At 51.2% G+C, this 21,834-nt stretch overlaps 1 protein-coding gene across 1 annotated transcript in view; it reads right to left on the reverse strand.

The window, feature by feature from the left end:
* Positions 1-14,514: 14,514 nt before the first annotated feature.
* KSR1 (kinase suppressor of ras 1) overlaps positions 14,515-21,834 on the reverse strand; it is a 148,435-nt gene continuing 141,115 nt past the window's right edge. Inside the window, 1 exon segment of the mRNA XM_032617582.1 lies at positions 14,515-17,571. Coding sequence (XP_032473473.1) covers positions 17,493-17,571 — 79 coding nt within the window. The 3' untranslated portion in view covers positions 14,515-17,492.

Genomic DNA, 21,834 nt, shown 5'->3' on the forward strand with positions numbered 1-21,834 from the left:
ACTTCTTTGAGATGTTCCCATAGACTCAGGCCACATGCCTCCTCCGTCTACCCTCCATCCCCACTAGATGCCTGGAATTTGACCAGATTTAAGGACAGATGGCACAGTTGGGGCAGAAAGGAGGAAAAGAAGGGGAATTCTTTGCAATCCTCTTTGACACCGGGGACATGGGGACCGTTTCCTCATTAACTGGGATAGGGAGCAACTGGAACTCTCATTCATTGCAGGTGGGAGTGTAAAATACTACAGCGTTGGAAACAGTGGATCGTACATAGTAAAGTCAAACATCTATCCCTCCTGTGTCCCAGCTTTTCTGCTCCTAGATATTTACCCAAGAGATGTGAGAATATGTGCACGTGTACACAGCAGCTTTACCCATCATAACCCCGCACTGGAAGAAACACAACTGTTCACCAGCAGGAGAAAGGAAAGACAAATGGTGATATGCCCACAATGGACAAGACCTCGGCGATACAAAGGGACACAGGCAAGGTCATCAGTGCGCCACAGACACAGGCAAGGTCATCAGTGAGCCACAGACACAGGCAAGGTCATCAGTGAGCCACAGACACAGGCAAGGTCATCAGTGAGCCACAGACACAGGCAAGGTCATCAGTGGTGCCTCACATTTGAGCAGCAGCCGACGCAAGTGAGCACAGGCTGGGGAGCATTCTGATTACATAAAATCCAATGTCAGGGGCTTACCTGGTGGCTGCATCGGTTGGATTCCGCCTGCCGATGCAGGGGACGACCGGGTTCGTGCCCCGGTCCGGGAGGATCCCACATGCCGCGGAGTGGCTGGGCCCGTGAGCCATGGCCGCTGAGCCTGCGCATCCGGAGCCTGTGCTCCGCGATGGGAGAGGCCACAGCAGCGAGAGGCCCGCGTACCACAAAAAAAAAGAAAAAAAAGAAGCAGAAGGGCGTGTGCAGCCACAGCATTGGCTCCAGCTGGGGAAAGGCCTGTGGGGCTTCCATGAAAGGTAAAGGCCCACATGGGTGCCCACAGGTGTTCCCAAACAGCATCACTACGTCGGCTGAGACTGACACCGCAAAACAGTATGGAGGTTCCTTCAAAAACTAAACATAGAATTACCGTATGATCCAGCAATTCCACTTCTGGGTATATATCCTAAAGAATTGAAAGCAGGGACTTGAAGAGATATTTGTACACCCGTGGTCATGGTATTATTTACAATAGCCAAGAGATAGAAGCAACCCAAGTGTCCATCGATCCACGACTAGGTAAAGAGTATGTGATCTCTACATACAATGCAATATTATTGAGCCTTAAAGAGGAAGGGAATTCTGAAACAGGTTACAACATGGATGTTGAGGAAGGAAGAAATTTTCCTCTACCCTTCTAGGTTCTTCTGGCTGGTCTAAGAATTCAATTGCCATGAGACAGACTAACAGGAGAAAAATCTAACAAGAGTTTAACAACACGTGTACATGGGAGAGACCCAGGAGAGCTAACTCACCATAATGGTCAAAGCCCTCACCTTAAATACCACCTTCAGCTAAAGACAGAAGAGGGTGTTGAGGGTAATTGTTTGGCAAATAAATGCTTGCTGGGCATAGAGCGGACTCTGATCTCTAGGCCCTGCCGGGTGTCCCTCACCACACCTAGTCCATGTTCTCCTGCAAATATCACTGGTCACGGCTCTTTGCCTGGAACAGGCCCTTTTTCTACAAACTTTGCGGCAGCTGAGGGGTGGTAACAAAAACTTCGCATCTTATGTTTCTTAAAAAGAATCAGCCTAAACGAATCCTCATGCCAAAATGACACATTTGGGGTGGCAAATATTGTTCCTCAGCGCTCTCTAAGCTTCAGTGTTTCCTCATCTGTGAGGTGCGGCTGATAAGAGAACTTATTTTACATGGTTGTTGTGAGCATTGAATGAGCTAAGGCTTGTGAGGCACTTAGTCCATGCCTGGCGCACAGTGAGTGCTCCACAGACTCCATCTGTGTCCTCGCGTATCTGGCCTGTATGTGGTGAGGCCCTGAGAGAATTCAGAGAGGAGGTGGCTCTTGTGCGGGGTTGTGAAGGGTCGGTTGTATCCCTTCCATGGGTGGCAGGGGTAAGGAATAGAAGAACTTGCAGCCCCATGGAATGCAGCACACTCAACGTCACCGTTTGGTCACACTTCCTCCTTGGGGAAGCCATGTGAGCAAACATGTAGCACCAGACGGGCAAAGGATCAGTGTCGTATCAGCTGATTGCCCAAACACACAGCTGCTTTTGCCTTCAGTGTTTGTGTGACTAGCCTGGGACCAGCCTTACTTCCCGATTTCCCTTAAACAAACTTATATGCATTTATTTAAAAAGCAAACTTTAACTTATGATCATAAATGAAAACCATTACCACTTCCATAAATAAAAACTACTGGTGGCCGAAATGGGTGACAGTGGTCATGTGAATTTGGTGGGGGACACCATATTCAAAACGTAGAAGTCAACAAATACCCCAAATATCACAAAATCCAGGAAAATAATATTTTTGTTAATTAATATCCTGGCACCATAATACTTTCTGACTTTTGGGCCACATACCCTCATACTCTTTGCTTCTTCATGCGATGAGGATTTGACATGTTTTCTACAGAGAATGTAGAAAGATCATTCTGTCTTTCCAATGACCTGCTCTCCTCCACTTTGGGTCCCAGGCAACGCAGGACAAATTCCTTTGTGACAGACCTCAGGCCCTGCCTCTTTGTACTGGACCCAGGTGAGTGGGCACAATGGGAAAGAGTGTTCCAGAAGCCACTTCTAAGCTGGGACCGCTGGGAAAAACTGGATTATTCATGGAATAATTTTATTTGCACCTTTGTAGACATTAGATTCTAGTGCTGTTAACTGTCTTTGAGGTTTTGTCATATACCTGTAAACTGGACTGGGTCCTGAATTCTTCTAGTTTCTTCAAACATCTGGCTATGACTCAACAAATTAACATTCCCAGTGGTCTTCCACCATCTGATATGGAATCACTAAGAGCAAAGACTGCCCTTAAATCTCCTAGGAAGGGACTGTACCAGGTCCTCCCAACTATGCTTATAGCAGTCAAGCCCCAGGGACTCGAACCTTGGATATGCCTCTCACAACAGAAGAAGACCCACCTAACACCTGGTCCTGTACAAGGGCTGGAGACCTCCGAATCAAACTGATGAGGAAGAGAAGTCGCTGACATTCAGGAAGACAGCTTCTGCCCGAGACGATCGATCAAGACTTCATACTTTAACTAAACATGAAACCCTTTCTCCTTCTTTTCCTCTCCTTTCCTCTGGCATTGACCTGGAAAGATAATGCCCTCATCTGTATCCCCCAAGCCACTGCTAAGGAAGGTAATCTTTCAATTGAATTTATCACCAAAGTTTCCAATCTATCTATAACTATCTAGATCGGATTTGCCTTCACTAAGAGCTTGTCTACGTGCAGTAAAGCCCATCTACTGACACCGGGTTGTGGTGAAAGAAAGTGTTTACTGTAGGGCACCAAGCACGGAGACCAGGCAGCTGGGTGCTTAAAAAACCCGAACTCCCCAATGGCTTTCAGGGAAAGGATTTTAAAGACGGGATAAGGGAGAGGGTTGGAGGGTGTGTGATCAGCTCACGGACATCTTCTGATTGGCTGGTGGCGAGGTAATCGGGAGTCAGCACCATCAACCTTGTGGTTCCAACCAGTCTGGCGTCTACGTGCTTGTGGACAGCAGACAGTGAACTTCTTCCACCTCGTGCAGGTTTCAATAGCTGCAAAACAGCTCAAAGGATGTGGCTCAGAATATTATCTCTAGCCCTTGAGAAGGAATTAAAGGTCCTTGGCTGTGTTTAGTGGCTAAACTATTTTTATTTTGTCTTGCTTGACTGTTTTCCTTTGCTTCTGCCTTTTCTCATTTCTCTGATTAAATTTATTCCTTGGAACTTGGGGAAGGCCTAGGAGGCTAAAGTTTTGCTACAGACATGGGGTGGTTGCAGCTGTCCCCAGAAACCCCCATAGGGTCCTCTTCAGTTACAAATGTCGTGAGAATTAAGCAAAAACGTCATGACCTCTGGATACCACCCAGGTCAACGAAGCTGTGGGGACTATAGATCAGAAGCCGAGGGTGATGATAATGTCTTAAATTCTGATGTCATCTCTTGGTTAGGCTGAGAGTTAGCTCAAAAGTGGTGAATAGGGCTTCCCTGGTGGCGCAGTGGTTGAGAGTCCGCCTGCCGATGCAGGGGACACGGGTTCGTGCCCCAGTCCGGGAAGATCCCACATGCCGTGGAGCGGCTGGGCCCGTGAGCCACGGCCGCTGAGCCTGCGCGTCCGGAGCCTGCACTTCTGGAGCCTGTGCTCTGCAACGGGAGAGGCCACAACAGTGAGAGGCCCACGCACCGCAAAAAAAAAAAAAAATTTAAAAAAAAGTGGTGAATAGTTAAAGAGAAAACTACAGGCTCAAAATGGCATCACTTTTGCCAAAGCCCATGATACCAAACCTAGATGTAATACCTGACCTACCTGTAATTTTGACCTTCCCCAGGAATGTGGTCTTAATCAGCCAGTGTGGAATTTTCTGGTCAGTACCCAGGAGGTAATCTGTCTCCTGGGCCCTCTCCATCGGGGAGGAGGAAGCAGTCCACATGAGTGACCCTTGCCCTGCTCCCAAAAGAAGGTGACTGGGCGTGAAACAGTCTTTTCTTAGCTTTTGTTAATAGCTCCCTTGCCCCACACTCCTTCTGCCTATAAAAACCTTCCTTCCTTTATTTATTTATTTATTTTAACAACCCATCGGTTTCTTTCTATTTACAACAGAGGATGCTGCCTGATTCATGAATCATTGAATAAAGCCAATTAGATCTTCAATTTTACTCAGTGGGATTTCGGTTTTCTAACAGCTGTCATTTTCATCTTGGCAGCTCACGGTTCCTTGTCTCCCTTCTTCTCCGTAAACCAGCCTATAGCACCTGCCAGCACTTGCTAGGATACCCCAGGGAAGTCCTCTCTCTGGTGTCCAGCTCTGGAACCATCTACTCCTGCAGAGGCCACGCACCTGCTTGAATGGAGCAGCATTTAAAGACGCGGTATCAGGGCACAGAGATAATTAGGAGATTTCAGATATGAAACAGTGGGCTGAAGACACAGCCATTGTTTGCCAAATGCTCCTTCCCCCTCCTGCTTTCAAGTCAGCGTGGAAGCTTCCATGAGCGATGAGCAGGAGGACAGAGAGACTCCCACCAGGATCTCTGTTTGCCCTGGTTAATCTTCCACTCCCCCCCGCTTCACTCAGGCCCTGAGTAAACAGATTTCCATTGCCTCTGGTTAGCACTTCCTCAAAAGATAAAAATGGCCTATCAAGAAAGGAAAAAAGTCCTGCAGCCAGATGTCATATCAAAAATCGTTAGGGAGGGTTTCCCTGGTGGCGCAGTGGTTGAGAGTCCACCTGCCGATGCAGGGGACACGGGTTCGTGCCCTGGTCCGGGAGGATCCCACATGCCGTGGAGCGGCTGGGCCCGTGAGCCATGGCCGCTGAGCCTGCGCGTCTGGAGCCTGTGCTCCGCAACAGGAGAGACCACAACGGTGAGAGGCCTGCGTACCACCAAAAAAAAAAAAAAAAAATCATTAGGGAAAATATCCTGAATGTCACAGTTATAAACAAGCCTCCCCACCCCATGTCCCCACAACTGGGGAACCTGGAGGTCACAAAACCACGGACACAGAAGCAGAAAGCACAGACTACAGTGAAAAGGTAATGATTCACCTTAGTTCATCCCACTGCAGCTTAAGGGAAAACGTACAAATCTTGGCAAACGCTACATCTGTCCACAGTAACCCCTAAACATTTTAAGTCCCACAAAATGATTAGATCCAGCAATACTTGCTTCTCATCTGAGTTCAGTTTGCCAAATCCAGCCTTCATCCGCGTGGAGGAATGTGTCCTGTGAGAATGGAATCAAAGCGCGATTCGCGTGTCCGGTGTTGATGATTACATTTCCTAGTTCCCAGCCTCGCTCATTCATTTCTAGAGCAAACACACCGTGAAGGTGTGCAGCCAGGCAATGCTTACCAACTCACTAGCCTCCGCACGCAGATGATCCTGGCCCTGGGGCACAGACCGCCACTGACCTTCACAGCTGAGCGATACAGCTCCATCTGGGGTGGGGACATGCCCCTCTTCCTCACGTTTGCGCCTCCTGGCCAGTTTCTTTTCCACCTGCCTGGGTGGTGATGACAGCTTCCCTGGCCTGAGTTTCACTTCCTACCTGGCAAGTGAGAAATGCAGCAAACACATCCAGATAAGCCACTCCTTCCCTGTGAGATATTCTAAATCTTGCAGGTGGAAACCTTTAACAAATTTGAAAGATAAATTGATAACAAGCCTTTCACATCTTTGTTACCGGTGAAAACTTTGGAAACCTGCGGTTCTGGCTCTACCTGGGGGCAGCTTCTCATGGCAGTGTCACCTGAGCTGGCTGTACCTCCTGCTGAAACTGTTCAGGACTCTGTGGGGCCCTCCTGGTTACAAAAGCCCCTCTGTGACTCCTGTTTCTTTCTTTCTTTTTTTTTTTTTTAATTTTTTTTATTTTCTAAACAACCACTTGATTTTATTTACATCATAAAGACTGATCCCGTTTCTTGTTTGTAAAAAAAGACTTTAGTCTCCTAGGCTTTCCCTTGGTTCCAAAGAGCAGACTTAACAGTTACTAAGTAGGGAAGTGAGGGAATGCAGAAACAAAGGGAAAGCAATCAAAAAACAATAGTTCATGGAATTCCCTGGCAATCCAACGGTTAGGACCCTGCACTTCCATTGCAGGGGCATGGGTTTGATCCCTAGTCTGGGAACTAAGATCCTGCAAGCTGCGTGGCACGGCCAAAAGAAACAATAGTCCTGTTAGGGGAGCCACTGACTGAAACCACCCACGCTGGTCAGGCACCCCAGTAACTATCCGTGTGAGTTATCTTGAGACAGGAAGTCCTGATAAAGAATGCAGAACTCATAAGCCACCACCAACAGGAAGAATTCGGGCAATGTCAAAAGGGGAGACCGGACGCCAGTCCATAGACCCTACCAACCTCCCAGAATCCTCCTCCCTGGAATCCATCTTGACTGAGCAATGCGCTCGCCACCAGGAAGGGCCCTGAGTCAGAAGGATGGGCCAGAGACAACCCGGAAACTAATCCCATCACCGTAAAACCCGAAACTGCGAACCATGTGGCAGAGCAATCCTCCTGGCTTCCCTCACCCTGCTGCTCTCTGCCAGGGCTCCCCTTCCCAATAAAGTCTCTTGCTCTGTCAGCACACGTGTCTCCTTGGAAAATTCATTTCCAAGTGTTAGACAAGAGCCCACTCTTAGGCCCTGGAAGGGGTCCCCCTTCCTGCAACAGTTCAGCAATAATACAGCATTCTAGCTCCTCCTCAAGGGATGACATAACAATCTGGTACCATCTTTGAGCTGTCCTGCAGGAATTAAGACCCCTACCCAGGAGGGGGATGGTAACCTGCTCAGACCCCAGACTGGCTGGAACCAGAAGGTTGATGAATGAGATTCCCGGCACACTACCATTACCTCACCACCAACCAATCAGGAGAAAGTCATGCCCCCTGCAGCCCTCACCCCCAATGTTGCCTTTAAAAACTCTTCCTTAAAAGCCACCCGGAGGTTGGGGGTTTTGAGCACAAGCCACCTGTCCTCCTTGCTTGGTCCCGCAATGAACATTTTCCCGTTCCAAACTCTGATGTTTCTGCTTGTTCAGCCTCACGGAGCATCGCCGGGCACGTGGAGGCTGACCACAGCATCCTCTCTCTGCTTAAGGTGGGCAGTCCTCACTGGGCTGGGGGTGGGGGTGGGGAAGCAGGGGACCAGGCCTTAGACCCTGTCCTTTGCCTTTGCCCTTTACCCTGTAGCCTCTTTCTCCCCACCCAACCCAGCCTCACTCACCCTCTCTCCTCTGTCCTTCCTCCCAGCCCCTCTGCCTCTCACAAATCTCTCCCTGTTCCCCCACACAGCCCTCCACTGCTGCCAGGAGAGCAAGTGTGTCTCTCCTCTCCCACACTGGCTGTGCTCTTGGTAATCATGGTAACCATGGTAACCACTGGATTACCTTCCCCTTCCCCCTTTGTGCTCATGGCTCTGCATAAGAGAGTCAGGGTCTTAACACCTCCCAGCTCTACCCCAAAACAGGCCTTAAGTAGCATTTTGGATAAAATAACTCAGAAATTTACTTGAAAAGAAGACGGTATCCAGGAATTCCCTGGCAGCCCGGTGTTTGGGACTCCGCGCTTTCACTACCGAGGGCCCGGGTTCAATCCCTGGTTGGGGAACTAGGATCCCACAAGCAGCATGGTGTGACCGAAAAAAAAAAAAAGAAAAAAGAAGGAGACAGTATCCAAGGACCCAGGCTGAGCATGACCCAGCAGGTTCAAGGCTGTCATGGGGGCCATGGCATCTGGCTGGCCCTCCTGCCCCAGTCCTGGCCTGACCTAGCTTATTTGTGTCCAGCTCTGCATTTCCCCCCCAAGCTGCTAGAGGTACTGACGGGGTTCAGGGCAGGCAGCCACTTTGGCATATGGATTATTTTGAGCTGAAGATAATCAAGACCTAAAAAGACTCAGGAAGAGCTTTTCACCTCCTGCTTAACTGCCTAAAAGAATTTAGACAGAGAGCCCGGTCCACGAAGAGAGCCCTCAACAGAGAGAACTGCAGAGGATGGGCTGGGTGTGGGAAGCTGGGGAATTGGGTGGGATCCCATTGTCTCTGCGAGGCACGGTAAACGTTCTTCCCATCTTCCAGTGAATTAATTCCCTTTGATGCCCCAGACCCCTACCCACTTCTCCCACCTCAGGACGCGTATAAGCCCCAACCGACCAACTGTCTTTGAGCCTCTTGTGTCTAAGTGAGGCTTCCATACGTACGAGATTAAACTTTTCTCCTGTTAATTTGTCTTACATTGATTTAGTTATTAGACCAGCCAAAAGAACCTAGAAGGGTAAAGATATTCCTCCCCTACACCAAAGTCTGTCCCCTGCCCTCCTGCCATTTTAGCATCTGTGTCCCTGGGAGTATAAAAGAACAAAGAGAAGGTGGAGGTGTATCTCCAGCCTGACTTAACAGAAGTTTATATTAAAATGAACAAAGCAAAACAAAATCAACCAAAACCCCTCTCTTGCACTCAGACCAGGATCTGGGTCACAAACGCTTAAAATGCATCGCTGAGGGGGCTTCCCTGGTGGCGCAGTGGTTGAGAGTCCGCCTGCCGATGCAGGGGACACGAATTCGTGCCCCGGTCCGGGAAGATCCCACATGCCGCGGAGCGGCAGGGTCCCGTGAGCCGTGGCCGCTGAGCCTGCGCGTCCGGAGCCTGTGTTCCGCAACGGGAGAGGCCGCAACAGTGAGAGGTCCGCGTACCGCAAAAAAAAAAAAAAAAAAAAAACCAAAAAACACCCGCATCGCTGGGCTCCACCCCCGAAGTTCCTGATGCTGTATAGCTGGTTGAGTGCAGAGAATTTCTCTTTCAAGCAAGTTCCCAAGGGATGCTATGCTGCTGGTCCTAAGACCCCACCTGGAGGACCGCCGGCCTTCAGAAAAGGGCTGCTATTCTGCCAGTTCGCACCTGTGGACTTCCTGGTGGACTTCCTGTGGACTTCCTGGTCATTTTCGACCAGCGTCGCCTCTGACTGGTGGGTGTCTACAATTTTTTTTTTTTTTTTTTTTTTTTGCGGTACACGGGCCTCTCACTGCTGTGGCCTCTCCCGTCGCGGAGCACAGGCTCCGGACGCGCAGGCTCAGCGGCCATGGCTCACAGGCCCAGCCGCTCCGCAGCATGTGGGATCTTCCCGGACCGGGGCACGAACCCGTGTCCCCTGCATCGGCAGGCGGACTCTCAACCACTGTGCCACCAGGGAAGCCCCGGGTCTACATATTTTGAATATCTCATTTGCCTACAGGGACCAGGGAAGTAATGGGTATACCTGGGCTGGATGAAATGCCTGGGCCCCTCAGTCTAGCATGTCACCTTCTCACTTTTGATAGGTATAGGAAACATGTCCCTGCCCTCTTTGCTCTAGGCAATGAAACACAGGCCCCAGCAATCGGCAGGGGCAGGGACTCAGCCGGACCGAGGCTGTCCAGCCCCGTGGGGGCAGCTGTGCTCAGCCACAGCTGATGCTGCCTCTGGGAAGACCAGCCCAGTATCGCCCAAAGAAGCCAGAACTTCAGATTTTTCTGTGAATGTTTCCTGTTTTTAAATGCTAGCGACTGATTTAGAACCAGATTTCTTAAGCTCTGCAGGTCAAACAAAATACACCTTCAGGTGGAGTCCTCTGAGTTGTGAGAAGTGAAGGCTGAAATGTCCTAACACCTTCCAAGTTCAGTCCTCTCATCTGGAAACAGAGGACAATTCTCAAGTCATGGGGCTCTTGAATGGATAGGATGAAATAGTGTGCATCAAAGTGCCACGTAAATGCTGGTTGACACTGTCCCCTTTGCCATGTTTCCCAGAGACTTTGGGCAGGTTGCTGAGCAGGGGAGGGAGAGGGTGTGGGGGGAGGGAGCTTTTCTAGGTAGGGGGGAAGGGAAGGCCTCCGGGAGCACCGCCACCCCCCATATCCTCTGTGCCTCAGGGCTTCTGCCCCCCATGGGTCTCCTGTCCCTCACCCCTCCTACCTCCTGGGATGACTCCTTGGAACCCAGGCAAGGTTTGGGTCTCTTGAGAATGTCCATGAAATAGTTAAAATTTGTGAAGCCACTGTACCTAGGGTATGCTTGGGCTCCAGAAACTTTATGATGAAACCTCATGAAGCCAGAGGGCAGAGTCTAACCAGGTGGGGCAGCCAGGATGGAACCTCCAATTGCCCGCCCTCAGCCTTCCTGGGCCTGGGTATATTGGCTATATGTGTACCAAAGAGAGAGAAGGCGGGCTAGAGGCACGGGGAGGACACCAGGTTGATGGGAACAACAGTTAAGTAGATGATCTCAATGAAAAGTGGTTCTCAGAGGGGACTAGTTACATAAACCATGGACTATGTGTACTGTGGGCTATCATGCAGCTATTAAAAGACTAAGGTAGATCTACATGCGTGAACTGGGAGGGCTGCCCCTGATCTATTCACAAATAAGTTTCAGGGAAAAATATATTTATGTGACAGTGTATATCACATGAGATTTATGTATTGCGTTGGCCAAGGAGTTCGTTCAGTTTTTTCCATAAGATGGCTCTAGTAGCGCTTAGTTGTCCTTAACTTCCTTCAAAACAATTTTGTTAGATTGCATGGACAGCTGGTGAATTTTTGTGTAGCCATTTTAATATTGAAGATGGAAGGAAAAAAGCAACGTTTTTGGCACATACGCTTTATTTCAAGAAAGGTAAAAATGCAACTGAAACACACAAAAAAGATTTGTGCAGTGTATGGAGAAGGTGCTGTGACTGATAGAACGTGTCAAAAGTGGTTTGCGAAGTTTCGTGCTGGAGATTTCTCGCTGGACGATGCTCCACAGTTGGGTAGGCCAGTTGAAGTTGATAGCGATCAAACTGAGACATTAATTGAGAACAATCAATGTGATACCATTTGGGAGACAGCCGACATACTCAGAATATCCAGATCAAGTGCTGAAAATCATTTGCACCAGCTTGGTTATGTTCATTGCTTTGATGTTTGGGATCCAAGTAAGTTAAGCGAAAAAAAACCTTGTTGACCGTATTTCCGCATGCGATTCTCTACTTAAACGTAATGAAAACGTTCTGTTTTTAAAACAAATTGTGATGGGCGATGAAAAGTGGATACTGTACAATAATGTGGAACAGAAGAGATCGTGGGGCGAGTGAAATGAAATACCACCAACCACACCAAAGCCTGGACTTTATCCAAAGAAGGTGATGTTGTGTATATGGTGGGATTGGAAGGGAGTCCTGTATTATGAGCTCCTTCTGGAAAACCAAACGATTAATTCCAACAAGTACTGCTCCCAGTTAGACCAGCTGAAAGCGGCACTCGTCGAAAAGTGGCCGGAACTAGTCAACAGAAAACACAAAATCTTCCATCAGGATAACGCGAGACCAAACGTTTCTTTGATGACCAGGCAAAAACTATTACAGCTTGGCTGGAAAGTTCTGATTCATCCGCCGTATTCACCAGACACGGCACCTTCGGATTTCCATTTATTTAGGTCTTTACAAAATTCCCTTAATGGAAAAAAATCTCAATTCCCTGGAAGACTGTAAAAGGCACCTGGAATAGTTCTTTGCTCAAAAAGATAAAAAGTTTTGGGAAGATGGAATTATGAGGTGGCCTGAAAAATGGCAGAAGGTAGTAGAACAAAAGGGTGAATATGTTGTTCAATAAAGTTCTTGGTGAAAATGAAAAATGTGTCGTTTATTTTTACTTAAAAACCGAAGGAACTTTTTGGCCAACCCAATACATATATGTCCTATGTATCATGTATGTGATGTCATTGTTTAATAAAACCACCACAAACCCCAAACCATGTTTATATGCAGCAGAGAGGAAGAAAAGTCTCCAAGTTTAACACGGCTCATCTCAGGACAGGGATTAGAATGAGGTGTTGGGGGTTGGCGGGAGGTGGTAGGGAATGAAGGTTTAACACTTTTCCTGTCATTTCAGTAATGTTTGACATTGCAATGGGTCTGAGTGACTTTTCTAATATAAAGACATCTAACAAATACACTTTGTTTTTAAGATTCCAGGTATTAATCAGGTAAGTCTGGGTTTGAATCCTGCCTCTGCCACTTACTAACTTGGGCTTGCGATATAACCTCTATGGGCCTGTCCCTTCAACTATAAAATGGGTTAATAAGAGTACCTACCTCCTAGAGTTATTATGAGGATTAAATCAGATACATGTCATATGACGAGCACAATGTCCAGAATTGTCTCAGTACTTGCTTGCAATTACTTTTACCAAAGAATATAATTTTAGTGTAACCCACCTACAACAGACCCCAAAATGTACTGTGGCTCAACCCCAGTCGTTTTCTTCTTGTTCACATTCCAGTCCCGGGCAGGTATGGCAGGTGGCAGGTGGCCTCTTCCATAGTCGTGCAAACACCCAGACTGCTGGGATGCTGCCATCCACTAACACGTGGCTTCCCAAGTTGCCCTGGGAGGTCTCCGCTCTCCTTTGCTCAAAGTAAAATGGTCTCCTCCTGCTTGTATGCACCAGGCATGTTACCCTTCAAGTCAGCTCCAAGGTCACCTCCTCCGTGAAGCCTGCCAGGCAGACTGAGGGACCCCTTCCTTGAGCCACTCACTGGCTGAAGGCAAGGTCTCTACTTTTTATCTGTCCCCCAGCACTTTGCACCATCTTTTTTTTTTTTTTTTAAACATCTTTATTGGGGTATAATTGCTTTACTGCACCATCTTTTGAACACAGTAGGTGCGCAATAAATGTCTGGCCAATAAGTTCCCCAACTTCTTATGAGAAGGAAGTTCTGGAGTCAAGCCGTGACCCAAGTCCTGGACTAGCCCCCCACCAGTTGTGTCAACTTGGGTAAATATCTTAACTTTTCTGTGCCTCACCCTCCTCAGCTGAAACATCACAACAGTTCCTACCCCACGGTGCTGCTGTGAGGACAGGATTAAGGTCAGATGATGTGTAGAAAGCACCTCTCTGGCTCAGAGGATGCCGGTCCCCCTTTGTCTCCATCTGTTTTGCTTACCCTGACCTCCTGCTTACCTGTCTCTCTTTATAACTGGCAAGGAGAGGCTCCTAGAAATAAGATTTAGATAAATGACCACTCCCCACCCCCCAAGGCTTGCATAATGCAAAGGCCCTTCGAGCAGAGGAGACAGTGACTGGTCTGAGTGTGCTCGTGGGCTGTCACTGTTGGGGGCTGGATGACCTTCCTCCTTGCGACACAGGCTTTGATGCTCTTCTGTCTCCGCTCCTCCATCTGTTTACAAGTATCTGCCTTTGAGGTGCAGGCAAAACTTCTCTCCTTGCAAGGAGCTCCCAGAGCGGGGTCAAACACCCTGCCCCCTCCCCTCCTGCTTTCCCACGCCATCCATCTGAGCGGTTCCCCCCACACACACCCCGCCCCACACGGTCATCTGGAACCGACCCAAGCAGACACAAGCCCCAGATACCTTGGTACAAGTATTTTTTTTTAATTAATTAATTAATTTTTGGCCGTGTTGGGTCTTTGTCGCTGCGCGCGGGCTTTTCTCTGGTTGCGGCGAGCGGGGGCTACTCTTTGTTGCGGTGCGCGGGCTTCTCATCACGGTGGCTTCTCTTGTTGCGGAGCACGGGCTCTAGGTGCGTGGGCTTCAGGAGTTGTGGCTCGTGGGCTCTAGGCGTGCAGGCTCAGTAGTTGCGGCGCACGGGCTTAGTTGCTCCGCAGCATGTGGGATCTTCCTGGACCAGGGCTCGAACCCGTATCTCCTAGATGGGCAGGCGGATTCTTAACCACTGCGCCACCAGGGAAGCCCCACCTTGGTACAGTTTTATTTGTAGACTCCAGACACCCAGGCTGGGCCTGGCACAGCATTCCTGCCAGTGGCAAAAAAACTGACAGCGCACGTCCGTTAATACTAACCGTTTTAATTTAAATTAATAGCATTTCTGGAAGACAAATGCAGTTGATAGAAAATATAAAAACTTTTACTGTACAAATTTTACATCACATTCAAAAAAGCAAGTATGTGCCTCGTGGCCACAGAAGATGCTGGGTTTGCACACACGGATGAAATCCTAGCTGACCAGGCAGCGTCGCACAAGCTCTCAAACCAGCTTCACATTTATGTCTCCACCTGGCACCCAGATCAACAAAGGCCACCACCACCAGGGGCTTACAGGGCATGCCACGCCCCTCGGCGATCACAGAAAGAAATGCCATGAGAGGGCAGAGGGATTCCAGGCCCTGCACACATCTTCAATTTGGTGACATGGAGCGGTCAGCTACACGCCACTCACAACTGGTGGGGGACTTGGGGTTCAGGACCTCGAGTTGCATGGAGACGCAGGGGTTGTGGCTCTCGTGTTTAAAGGCAGCAGGGACAGATCCCAGGGTTTTGGAGGTGAGGGTGGGAAGTGGCGGGTGGGGGAGCTGAAGGGTTGAAGCTTGGGCTCCACTCTCAGACCCCGCGGGGACCTCCACAGCCCCCGAGCTCTCGCCCAGGAGGCCTCCCGGCTTTCTCCATCCCTTTCACAGTTGGCTGTGAGGGCTGAATTCACAGTATCTGCTGTCCTTCATGTGTTTCCAAGGCTGACGGGCATGGGGGGCAGCACACGGAAGGGCGGCATGTCTTCCTAACCTCAATTCACAGTCAATTAAGTAGAGACGGGGGGGGGGCCACCCGGGGGGGTTCCTCAGGTGCTTCTCTTAACTGACAGGCAGTGCAGAGGCTCAGGCCGAGCGTGGGAAGGCATCGGGGCCCTGGAGAGGAAGTGGGTGGCCCCAGTCCCACCCTCAGGGTTCCTGGCAGATCTTGAGTCCCCTAGGGCAGGCACTGTGACTGCTCCCATCCCTGGCCCCCTGCACTTACACACAGTAGGTGCTCCATGAAAGCTTTCTAAACTGACCCAAGAGTGTGAGAGCCCCGAAGAAGAAAAACAAAACCCAGACTGACTTTCTGTGGGCCGTGAGGTGAGCGTGACCTGCTTAGCTGCTGTCCCAGCCCCTCGGCCCAACTGCACCGTCCAAGGGTTCAGAGGGGAAAGGTGAGAGGCATGAACTGTGACCTCCGGGAAGGCGCCGATGTCGGGGTGGGGGGAGGGGCCTGACAACCAGCGGCGGAGTCACATCCCACGTGGCTCTGGGTGGGGAAATCACAGGAGCGGCTGACCCAGAGGCCAGAGGAATGATGGGGAGACGCGAAGAGTCCCACAGAGGAGAAAAGACCCACAGAGCTGAGTCCAGTCGGTTTACAGCCCCTTCGTCTTCCTTCCCACACCCCGAGCGGGAAGGGTTGAGGTGCTGATGGCCATGGAGGCCCGGGTACCCTGTACGGCTGCCTGGCCCAGAGCCAAGAAGGCAGCCCCGCAGCCTCCAGGCAAAGCGGCCCATCTCCTATGATGTTTCGCCAGACTCCAGGGTGGGAGCCTGGCTCGACGGGTCTACGTAAACAGGGTAGGAGGGCCACGTGCCTCCCCGTCTCGGCGGCTCTAAGCGTGGACGTGGGTTCTGGGTCTGAAGACAACCTCCTCTCCACTTTCGTCGCCCTTGATCATTTCTGGTTTTGGAGCTTGATACGATGACGTAACCTTCACCGAAGGGCTTCTTTGCCATTTGGAACTTTTCTATTTAGGTGTCAGCTTCTAACGAGGACAGGCAGGACACTGTCATATCCTGGACTCTCCCAACCCGGCCCCTCCTCTCGTCCAAAGGGACACAAGTAGGAGGCCTGACTTGGTGCTTGGGAAGACTCTGAAGGTCGGGGGCTTGCTAGCTGGGTCCGAGTGAAAGCGGGGAAGGACACGTGGCCCCCACCACGGCTCAGAGCTCTGAACACGGGCAGTGGAGGAGCCAGCAGTGAGCTGAGGGGTTCCAACAGGACTGAGGGCTGGAAGAGGTGGGCAGTTCCGGAACCTCGGCAAGACTGGTGATGGGCCAGGGCACCCTGTGGCTAGGAGGGTGGGCTCAGGGACCCTCTGCTTGCCACTCCTCCCTCCCCCTACTGTCCCTGTTCTCACGGATCAAGCCTTCATGGTGTACGCAGCTGCTGGGCTAGGCCTTAGCTCTGGGGTCAAATGTCAGTCAGGGACTGGGATGTATCTAAACAGCCAAAGCCCTTAGTCCCATCTTCTTGGTGCCTCCCCCGCGGGCTTCATGGAAGAGGCATCTTCCCAGGCACTGGAAACCCTGGCTGGGAACCACCGGATCAGTCCAGATGTTATTTGGATTTTATGTCTCTGCTTTTTCCAGCAGGTATGGACTGGATTACAAGGGTCAAAGGTGAACCCAAGCTCTCTGTGAACTCCCGACCCTCATAATCCAGCTCGGCTCCTGGTCAGGGTGTCCTCTGCAAGAGGAGGAAGGGACAGCAGCCCTTCGGTAGGACGAGGGGAGACGGGATTTAGGGCCAACGCAGAGGCCGGGTCAAACCTTGTGGTCCCCCCACCATCCCGCTTGGGGAGCAGCCACAGACACGATGCTTCTCTTCCTCTGAACCCGTGTGGGTGCCTCACGCCTACAGGCTCCTCCAGAGGGGACGGCCACTTCTGCCCTCGGTGCCAGTGACCTCTGCACAGACGGTTTTTATTATCACCTATTGTACAACGAGTCCAACTCTGCAGAAACATACATGTAAACATTTGCTGTCTGTCGGGACAGGTCTGCTTGTTGGTGATGTCATTTTAAGACACAGCAGGCGCGGCTCCATCTCCGGGACCCCAGTGTCTTTACGGACGAACAGTCTAAACCGAGGCCTCGTGCTCCGGATCCGCAGCACTTAGGACGATGGCTGGCGTTTTGAAGAGTTGTTTTTTTGTCGTGGCGGTTGTTTGGATGTTTTAGAAACCCATTTAAGAAAGAAATACAATGTCAGAAAAACGGCAGAGCTGGCTACATCTTTGGATTACTGGACTCCAGGACGCCCAAGCCAAACCTTTCAAACCGGGATACAACTTTGCTGCTGTTAATACTGCAAAGAGGAACAAAAACAAGGGTTATAGCCCCGCTGGTCTTGATCAGAATTGGGGCAGCATTAGCTAACGAGTGGGCCAGTTCCAGAAGCTCAGCAGAGGACCCAGCCCCACCAAGAAGTGGGAATGATGATACAGGCCAACGGCCTTGGCAGAGCTGTTCCTGGTTCCACTTGGCCGGGGGCTGAGCCTCAGCTGCACTCCCTCCTGGAGGGCAGGGGCCTGTTCGTCTTGGAACCCCCAGCGTGCCGAGTGGAACTGGGAGGGAAGAGAAACCCAGCCGCCGGTACTAAGAGTGGCATTGCGTGCTCCTTCCTAGAAACAGTCCCCAAATGCTGGGGTGCGTCAGGGCCATCTGGGAAGCAGGCTGAGATGCGGGTTCTCAGCATCTGCCTCCAGACACCCGGATTCGGGTCTTGGGGAGGCCCAGGCATCTGCGTTTGGTAAGCAGTGGAGGACCTGTGGGTGACCTGTCAGCCACACTCTTGCCGAATGCTGGCTCGGGGTCTGGTACCTTCCGTCTGCACTGGGCAGACGGAAGGGGAGTAATGCTGCAGGGGGGGAGAGGGCAGAAACGTTTTCACTAGTGAAACCGTTTGGAGACAGGTCCCACCCCCTTGCTTCAGGACAGCTTTCCCCGGTGTGTGGCCGAGGACACAGCTCTTCCGAGCTGGTGTCTTTCACGGCAACAGAACCCGTGGTGTCACAACCCTAGCCCTCCAGAGGGGACCACCCGGCAGCTCTGAAACCATTCCACTCCGTGTTGGACAAGATCCCCGCGGGTTAAAAGCCAAGCAAAACCCCGACCCCTGTCCTGCGGACACACCCCACGGGGGGCCGGTGTGCTGGGGGACCAGGGAGACGGGGGATCTCTCTCGCTGAGCTGTTAGTAGGGAGACAGGGCCACCCCACAGAAGAAGCGCTAGAGAGAGATGAAGTTGTGTCCAGGAAGGCGGTTCTGGGGGTGCTGTTAGGGGGACCCTCCACGGAGAGCAGTTACTCAAGCACACGCAGGCCGCGGAGCGGGGCGAGGGCCAGTTTTAACAAACAAAGCAAGAGACAAGTCTTAGCAGAGAAGGCCGGAGTGGCGGCGATCGCATCCCCTGGGTTAGTGCCCGCATCGCTGTTTGAGCTCGAGTAGAAGTCACGGTGCCGAGCGTGGATTAGGAGGAAGAAAGCCCCGGTACATGCAAGGCAGCCAGGCCTACAACCTACAGAAGGAAAGAGAAGAGGGGAGAGCAGCGTCAGAACCCAAGCCCTCGGGGAGCGGGCAGGGGAGCGGCCGAGGCCTGGCCAGGGCATGGGGCAGGGACCCCTCTTTCCCTGCAGACAAAGAAAGGGACATCCCCACTCCATTCCAGGCTTTGGCAGCAGAGCAAGCTTGGAAGGGAGCCTGGCACAAAGAACCTCCCCCAAGCTCGCGCCTAGGACATGGCCACAGAATTCTGTAGAGGTCGACCAGCAGGCCCACTGTCCCTCAGCCCCTGACCATCAAAATCAACGTCTCGGAGTTTTTACTATTTCTGCTCCCTGCATTCTCTTCTTTAGAGTCTGGCCAGAGGGGATCCTGGGGACTCAGACCAGTGATCTGAGTTCTCTCCCCACCACGGATAAGCCATCGTCTGCCAGTGTGTGGACAGAGGCCCTGCCACATGCCATCGGTCTGCTCTCAGCCCAGCGAGAGAAACACGAGCTTGCAGGGCCCTTGCCAGTGGCCATGTGAGCTGCCAGAGTGTCACTTTCGTTTATGGGAATACAACATGCCAAGAAGGGGAAGCTGGAAGCAGAGACAGAACAGGAGGCAGGATGTGCAAAGGGTTAACTGCAAACAGGCAGAGAATCACGGAAACAGCAGAAGACACACTATTCCTCCAGGACTGGACAGTTGTTCTTAAAGTCAGGGTGACCGTAACGTCCTTTCCCGTAGTAGCGGCTCCGCCAGCGCCTGGGAGCACCCGCAACCATTTTACCAGGCGTGGGAGGAGCGTGGTCCGGCAGGTGATGGAGATGGGCACCCAGTGTGGACGGGTGGAGGAAGGGCCACAGGAATCAGGGTGGCGGGAGAGCGGGAGATGACAGGCCAGGCCAGCGGATCCGCCACCGCCCCCCCCGAAAATAAAAAAAGAAAAGCAACAAGACGGATGGAAAAGAAAAGAGAAAGTGAGAATTAGAGGCTTGAGTGTGTAGAAGTAAAAATCATGAACAGGAAGCTTTGATACAGACTCACTGAGGTATGCTGGCATTCCTTCCTAGAAGGGGCTAAAACTGATCCCTTTGGGCAGGAAACAACCCCCATTTGTGACTCAGTGTCCCACATGTGGAATGGGAAGGTGGGGCTCTGTGGCCTTTCGGGAATCCGGAATCACCTTCTCCTGAATACCCGTACCACTCCTCAGCCCCTACTCCACGCCCCGTCCCCAGCGCAGCCTTCGCTTTTGTGCAGGAGAAAACCAGGGCCCGGTGCGCTAAACGAGTTGCCCAAGGTCTGACAAACCAGATCCTTGTACTTCTTGAGAGTCCAGGAGACGCCCAGGCTCCCACCCAAAACCCAGCTCCCATGACCCCTCTCTTCTGGACACCCTTCCTCAAGCTCCCCGGTGGGCAGTGTGCCCACAGAAGCTGAGTTTCTGCCCGGCACTCAGCACATTGTCATCATCCCCATCACCCATCAAATATTCATTGAGCAATTACTACATCCTGGGAGTGTGCTTAGAGCTGAGAATACAGAGGTGATAAGGCAGCGTCCTGCTCCGAGGGCTTACAGCGTACGTCTGCTTGTCTTTATCCTAATTAAACTATCAACTCCGTGCGGGTGGAGGCCCGGCCCTGGCCTGTCGCCTCAGGTGTGGCACAGCTGTCAGCAACGGTTGGGCAAAACCCACACCTCTGATGGCAACACCTGTTACCCCCTATTTGTATTAGACTCTGACCCATCTTAAGTGCAAAATACTGAATCTAATCTCACATTCTAAGGTACAGCATTCCCTCACCCCAAATCGTCATTCCTCAGACTGTCCCTCCAACTGGCCTAAGTTGCCAACTTTGCTGTGTTTCTTCAAGTTCTCCTCCTTGCACCCTCTGCTGGGCTGACCCAGCCTGGGCCTCTCCTCACCTGCAGCTCGAAGCCTGGTTTGGTTTACTTTCAAAACGAGCTGGCAAACTAGGTGTAAGTCAAATCTGGCTACAAAAAAGTCATGACCATTTTAGAGCTGTCAAAAAAAATTAAAAACCAAAACAAAGAACGTGTGACAGAGACCACATGACCTGCAAGCCTAAAATACTTACTATCTGGCTCTTTCTAGAACAAGAGGAGTGCCACTGCCACCACACACTTGGGCAGGTGTGAGATCCGGGTGTAGCTGCTCCGGGGGCTACGCTGGGTGTAGGGGTTAGACAGGCTCTCGCCCCCTGCCACTGCCTGACTCCCACCAAGAGAAGCCCCACTTTGTCTGTTCTATGTCCTGGGCCTGTGGGAGATGACACTTCTAGAAAGTGCATTACCCCTTAAAGTTCAAAGCCATGCATCTCGTCCAGGAGGCCAGCCACGTGTGACCTGCTTCTTGTTTCTGTACAATCCACAAACTAAGAATGTTTTTTACCTTTCTAAATGATCGGGGGGTGGGGGGTGGGAATCAAAAGAAGACTATTTCATGACCTGTGAAAATTACATGAAATTCAAGTTTCAGCATCCGTAAGTAATGTTTTACTAGAACCAGCCAGCCCACAAGTTTGTGGGTCTGTGGCTGATCCTGAACCAAATAGCAGAGCTGGGTCATTGTGACAGAGACTGTACGTGGTGGTGTCGTCGCTCTGCACGCCACTGGGCACCCTGCAAATCCCAGTGACAAGGAGCCGTCACTCGAGGTTCCCTCTCGGCCTGCCAAGCTAAACTATTTCCCACGTGGCCCTTGACAATTTTGCCTACCCTCCCGCTCCTATAAAGCTGTGGAAGCTGGGGCTGGGAACAAGGAAGGACTTGCCCAGATTCCCGCAGAGGCAGGGCAGAGGTCTGTTTTTGAATGTTCTGGAAGACAGAGCCAGAGGGACAAAGAAAAAAGGGAATGAGGCAGAAGACAGGAGTGGAGACCACCCCAGCACGGAGGGCTGCAAAGGATCATGTGATTACACAGAAAGCAGATGGGCTCCCAGTGTCAAAGCCGCACATAAACCCAGGTGGTGCGGTCCCCGTGACAGGTGGCTAATCTGGGGGCTAGAAAGCTCTGTGCCATTTTAAGCAACAGCTGCTCGGCTGGTTTCGGTAA

This window comes from Phocoena sinus, chromosome 20 (assembly GCF_008692025.1).
Source record: "Phocoena sinus isolate mPhoSin1 chromosome 20, mPhoSin1.pri, whole genome shotgun sequence".
NCBI classification, from domain to species: Eukaryota; Metazoa; Chordata; class Mammalia; order Artiodactyla; family Phocoenidae; genus Phocoena; species Phocoena sinus.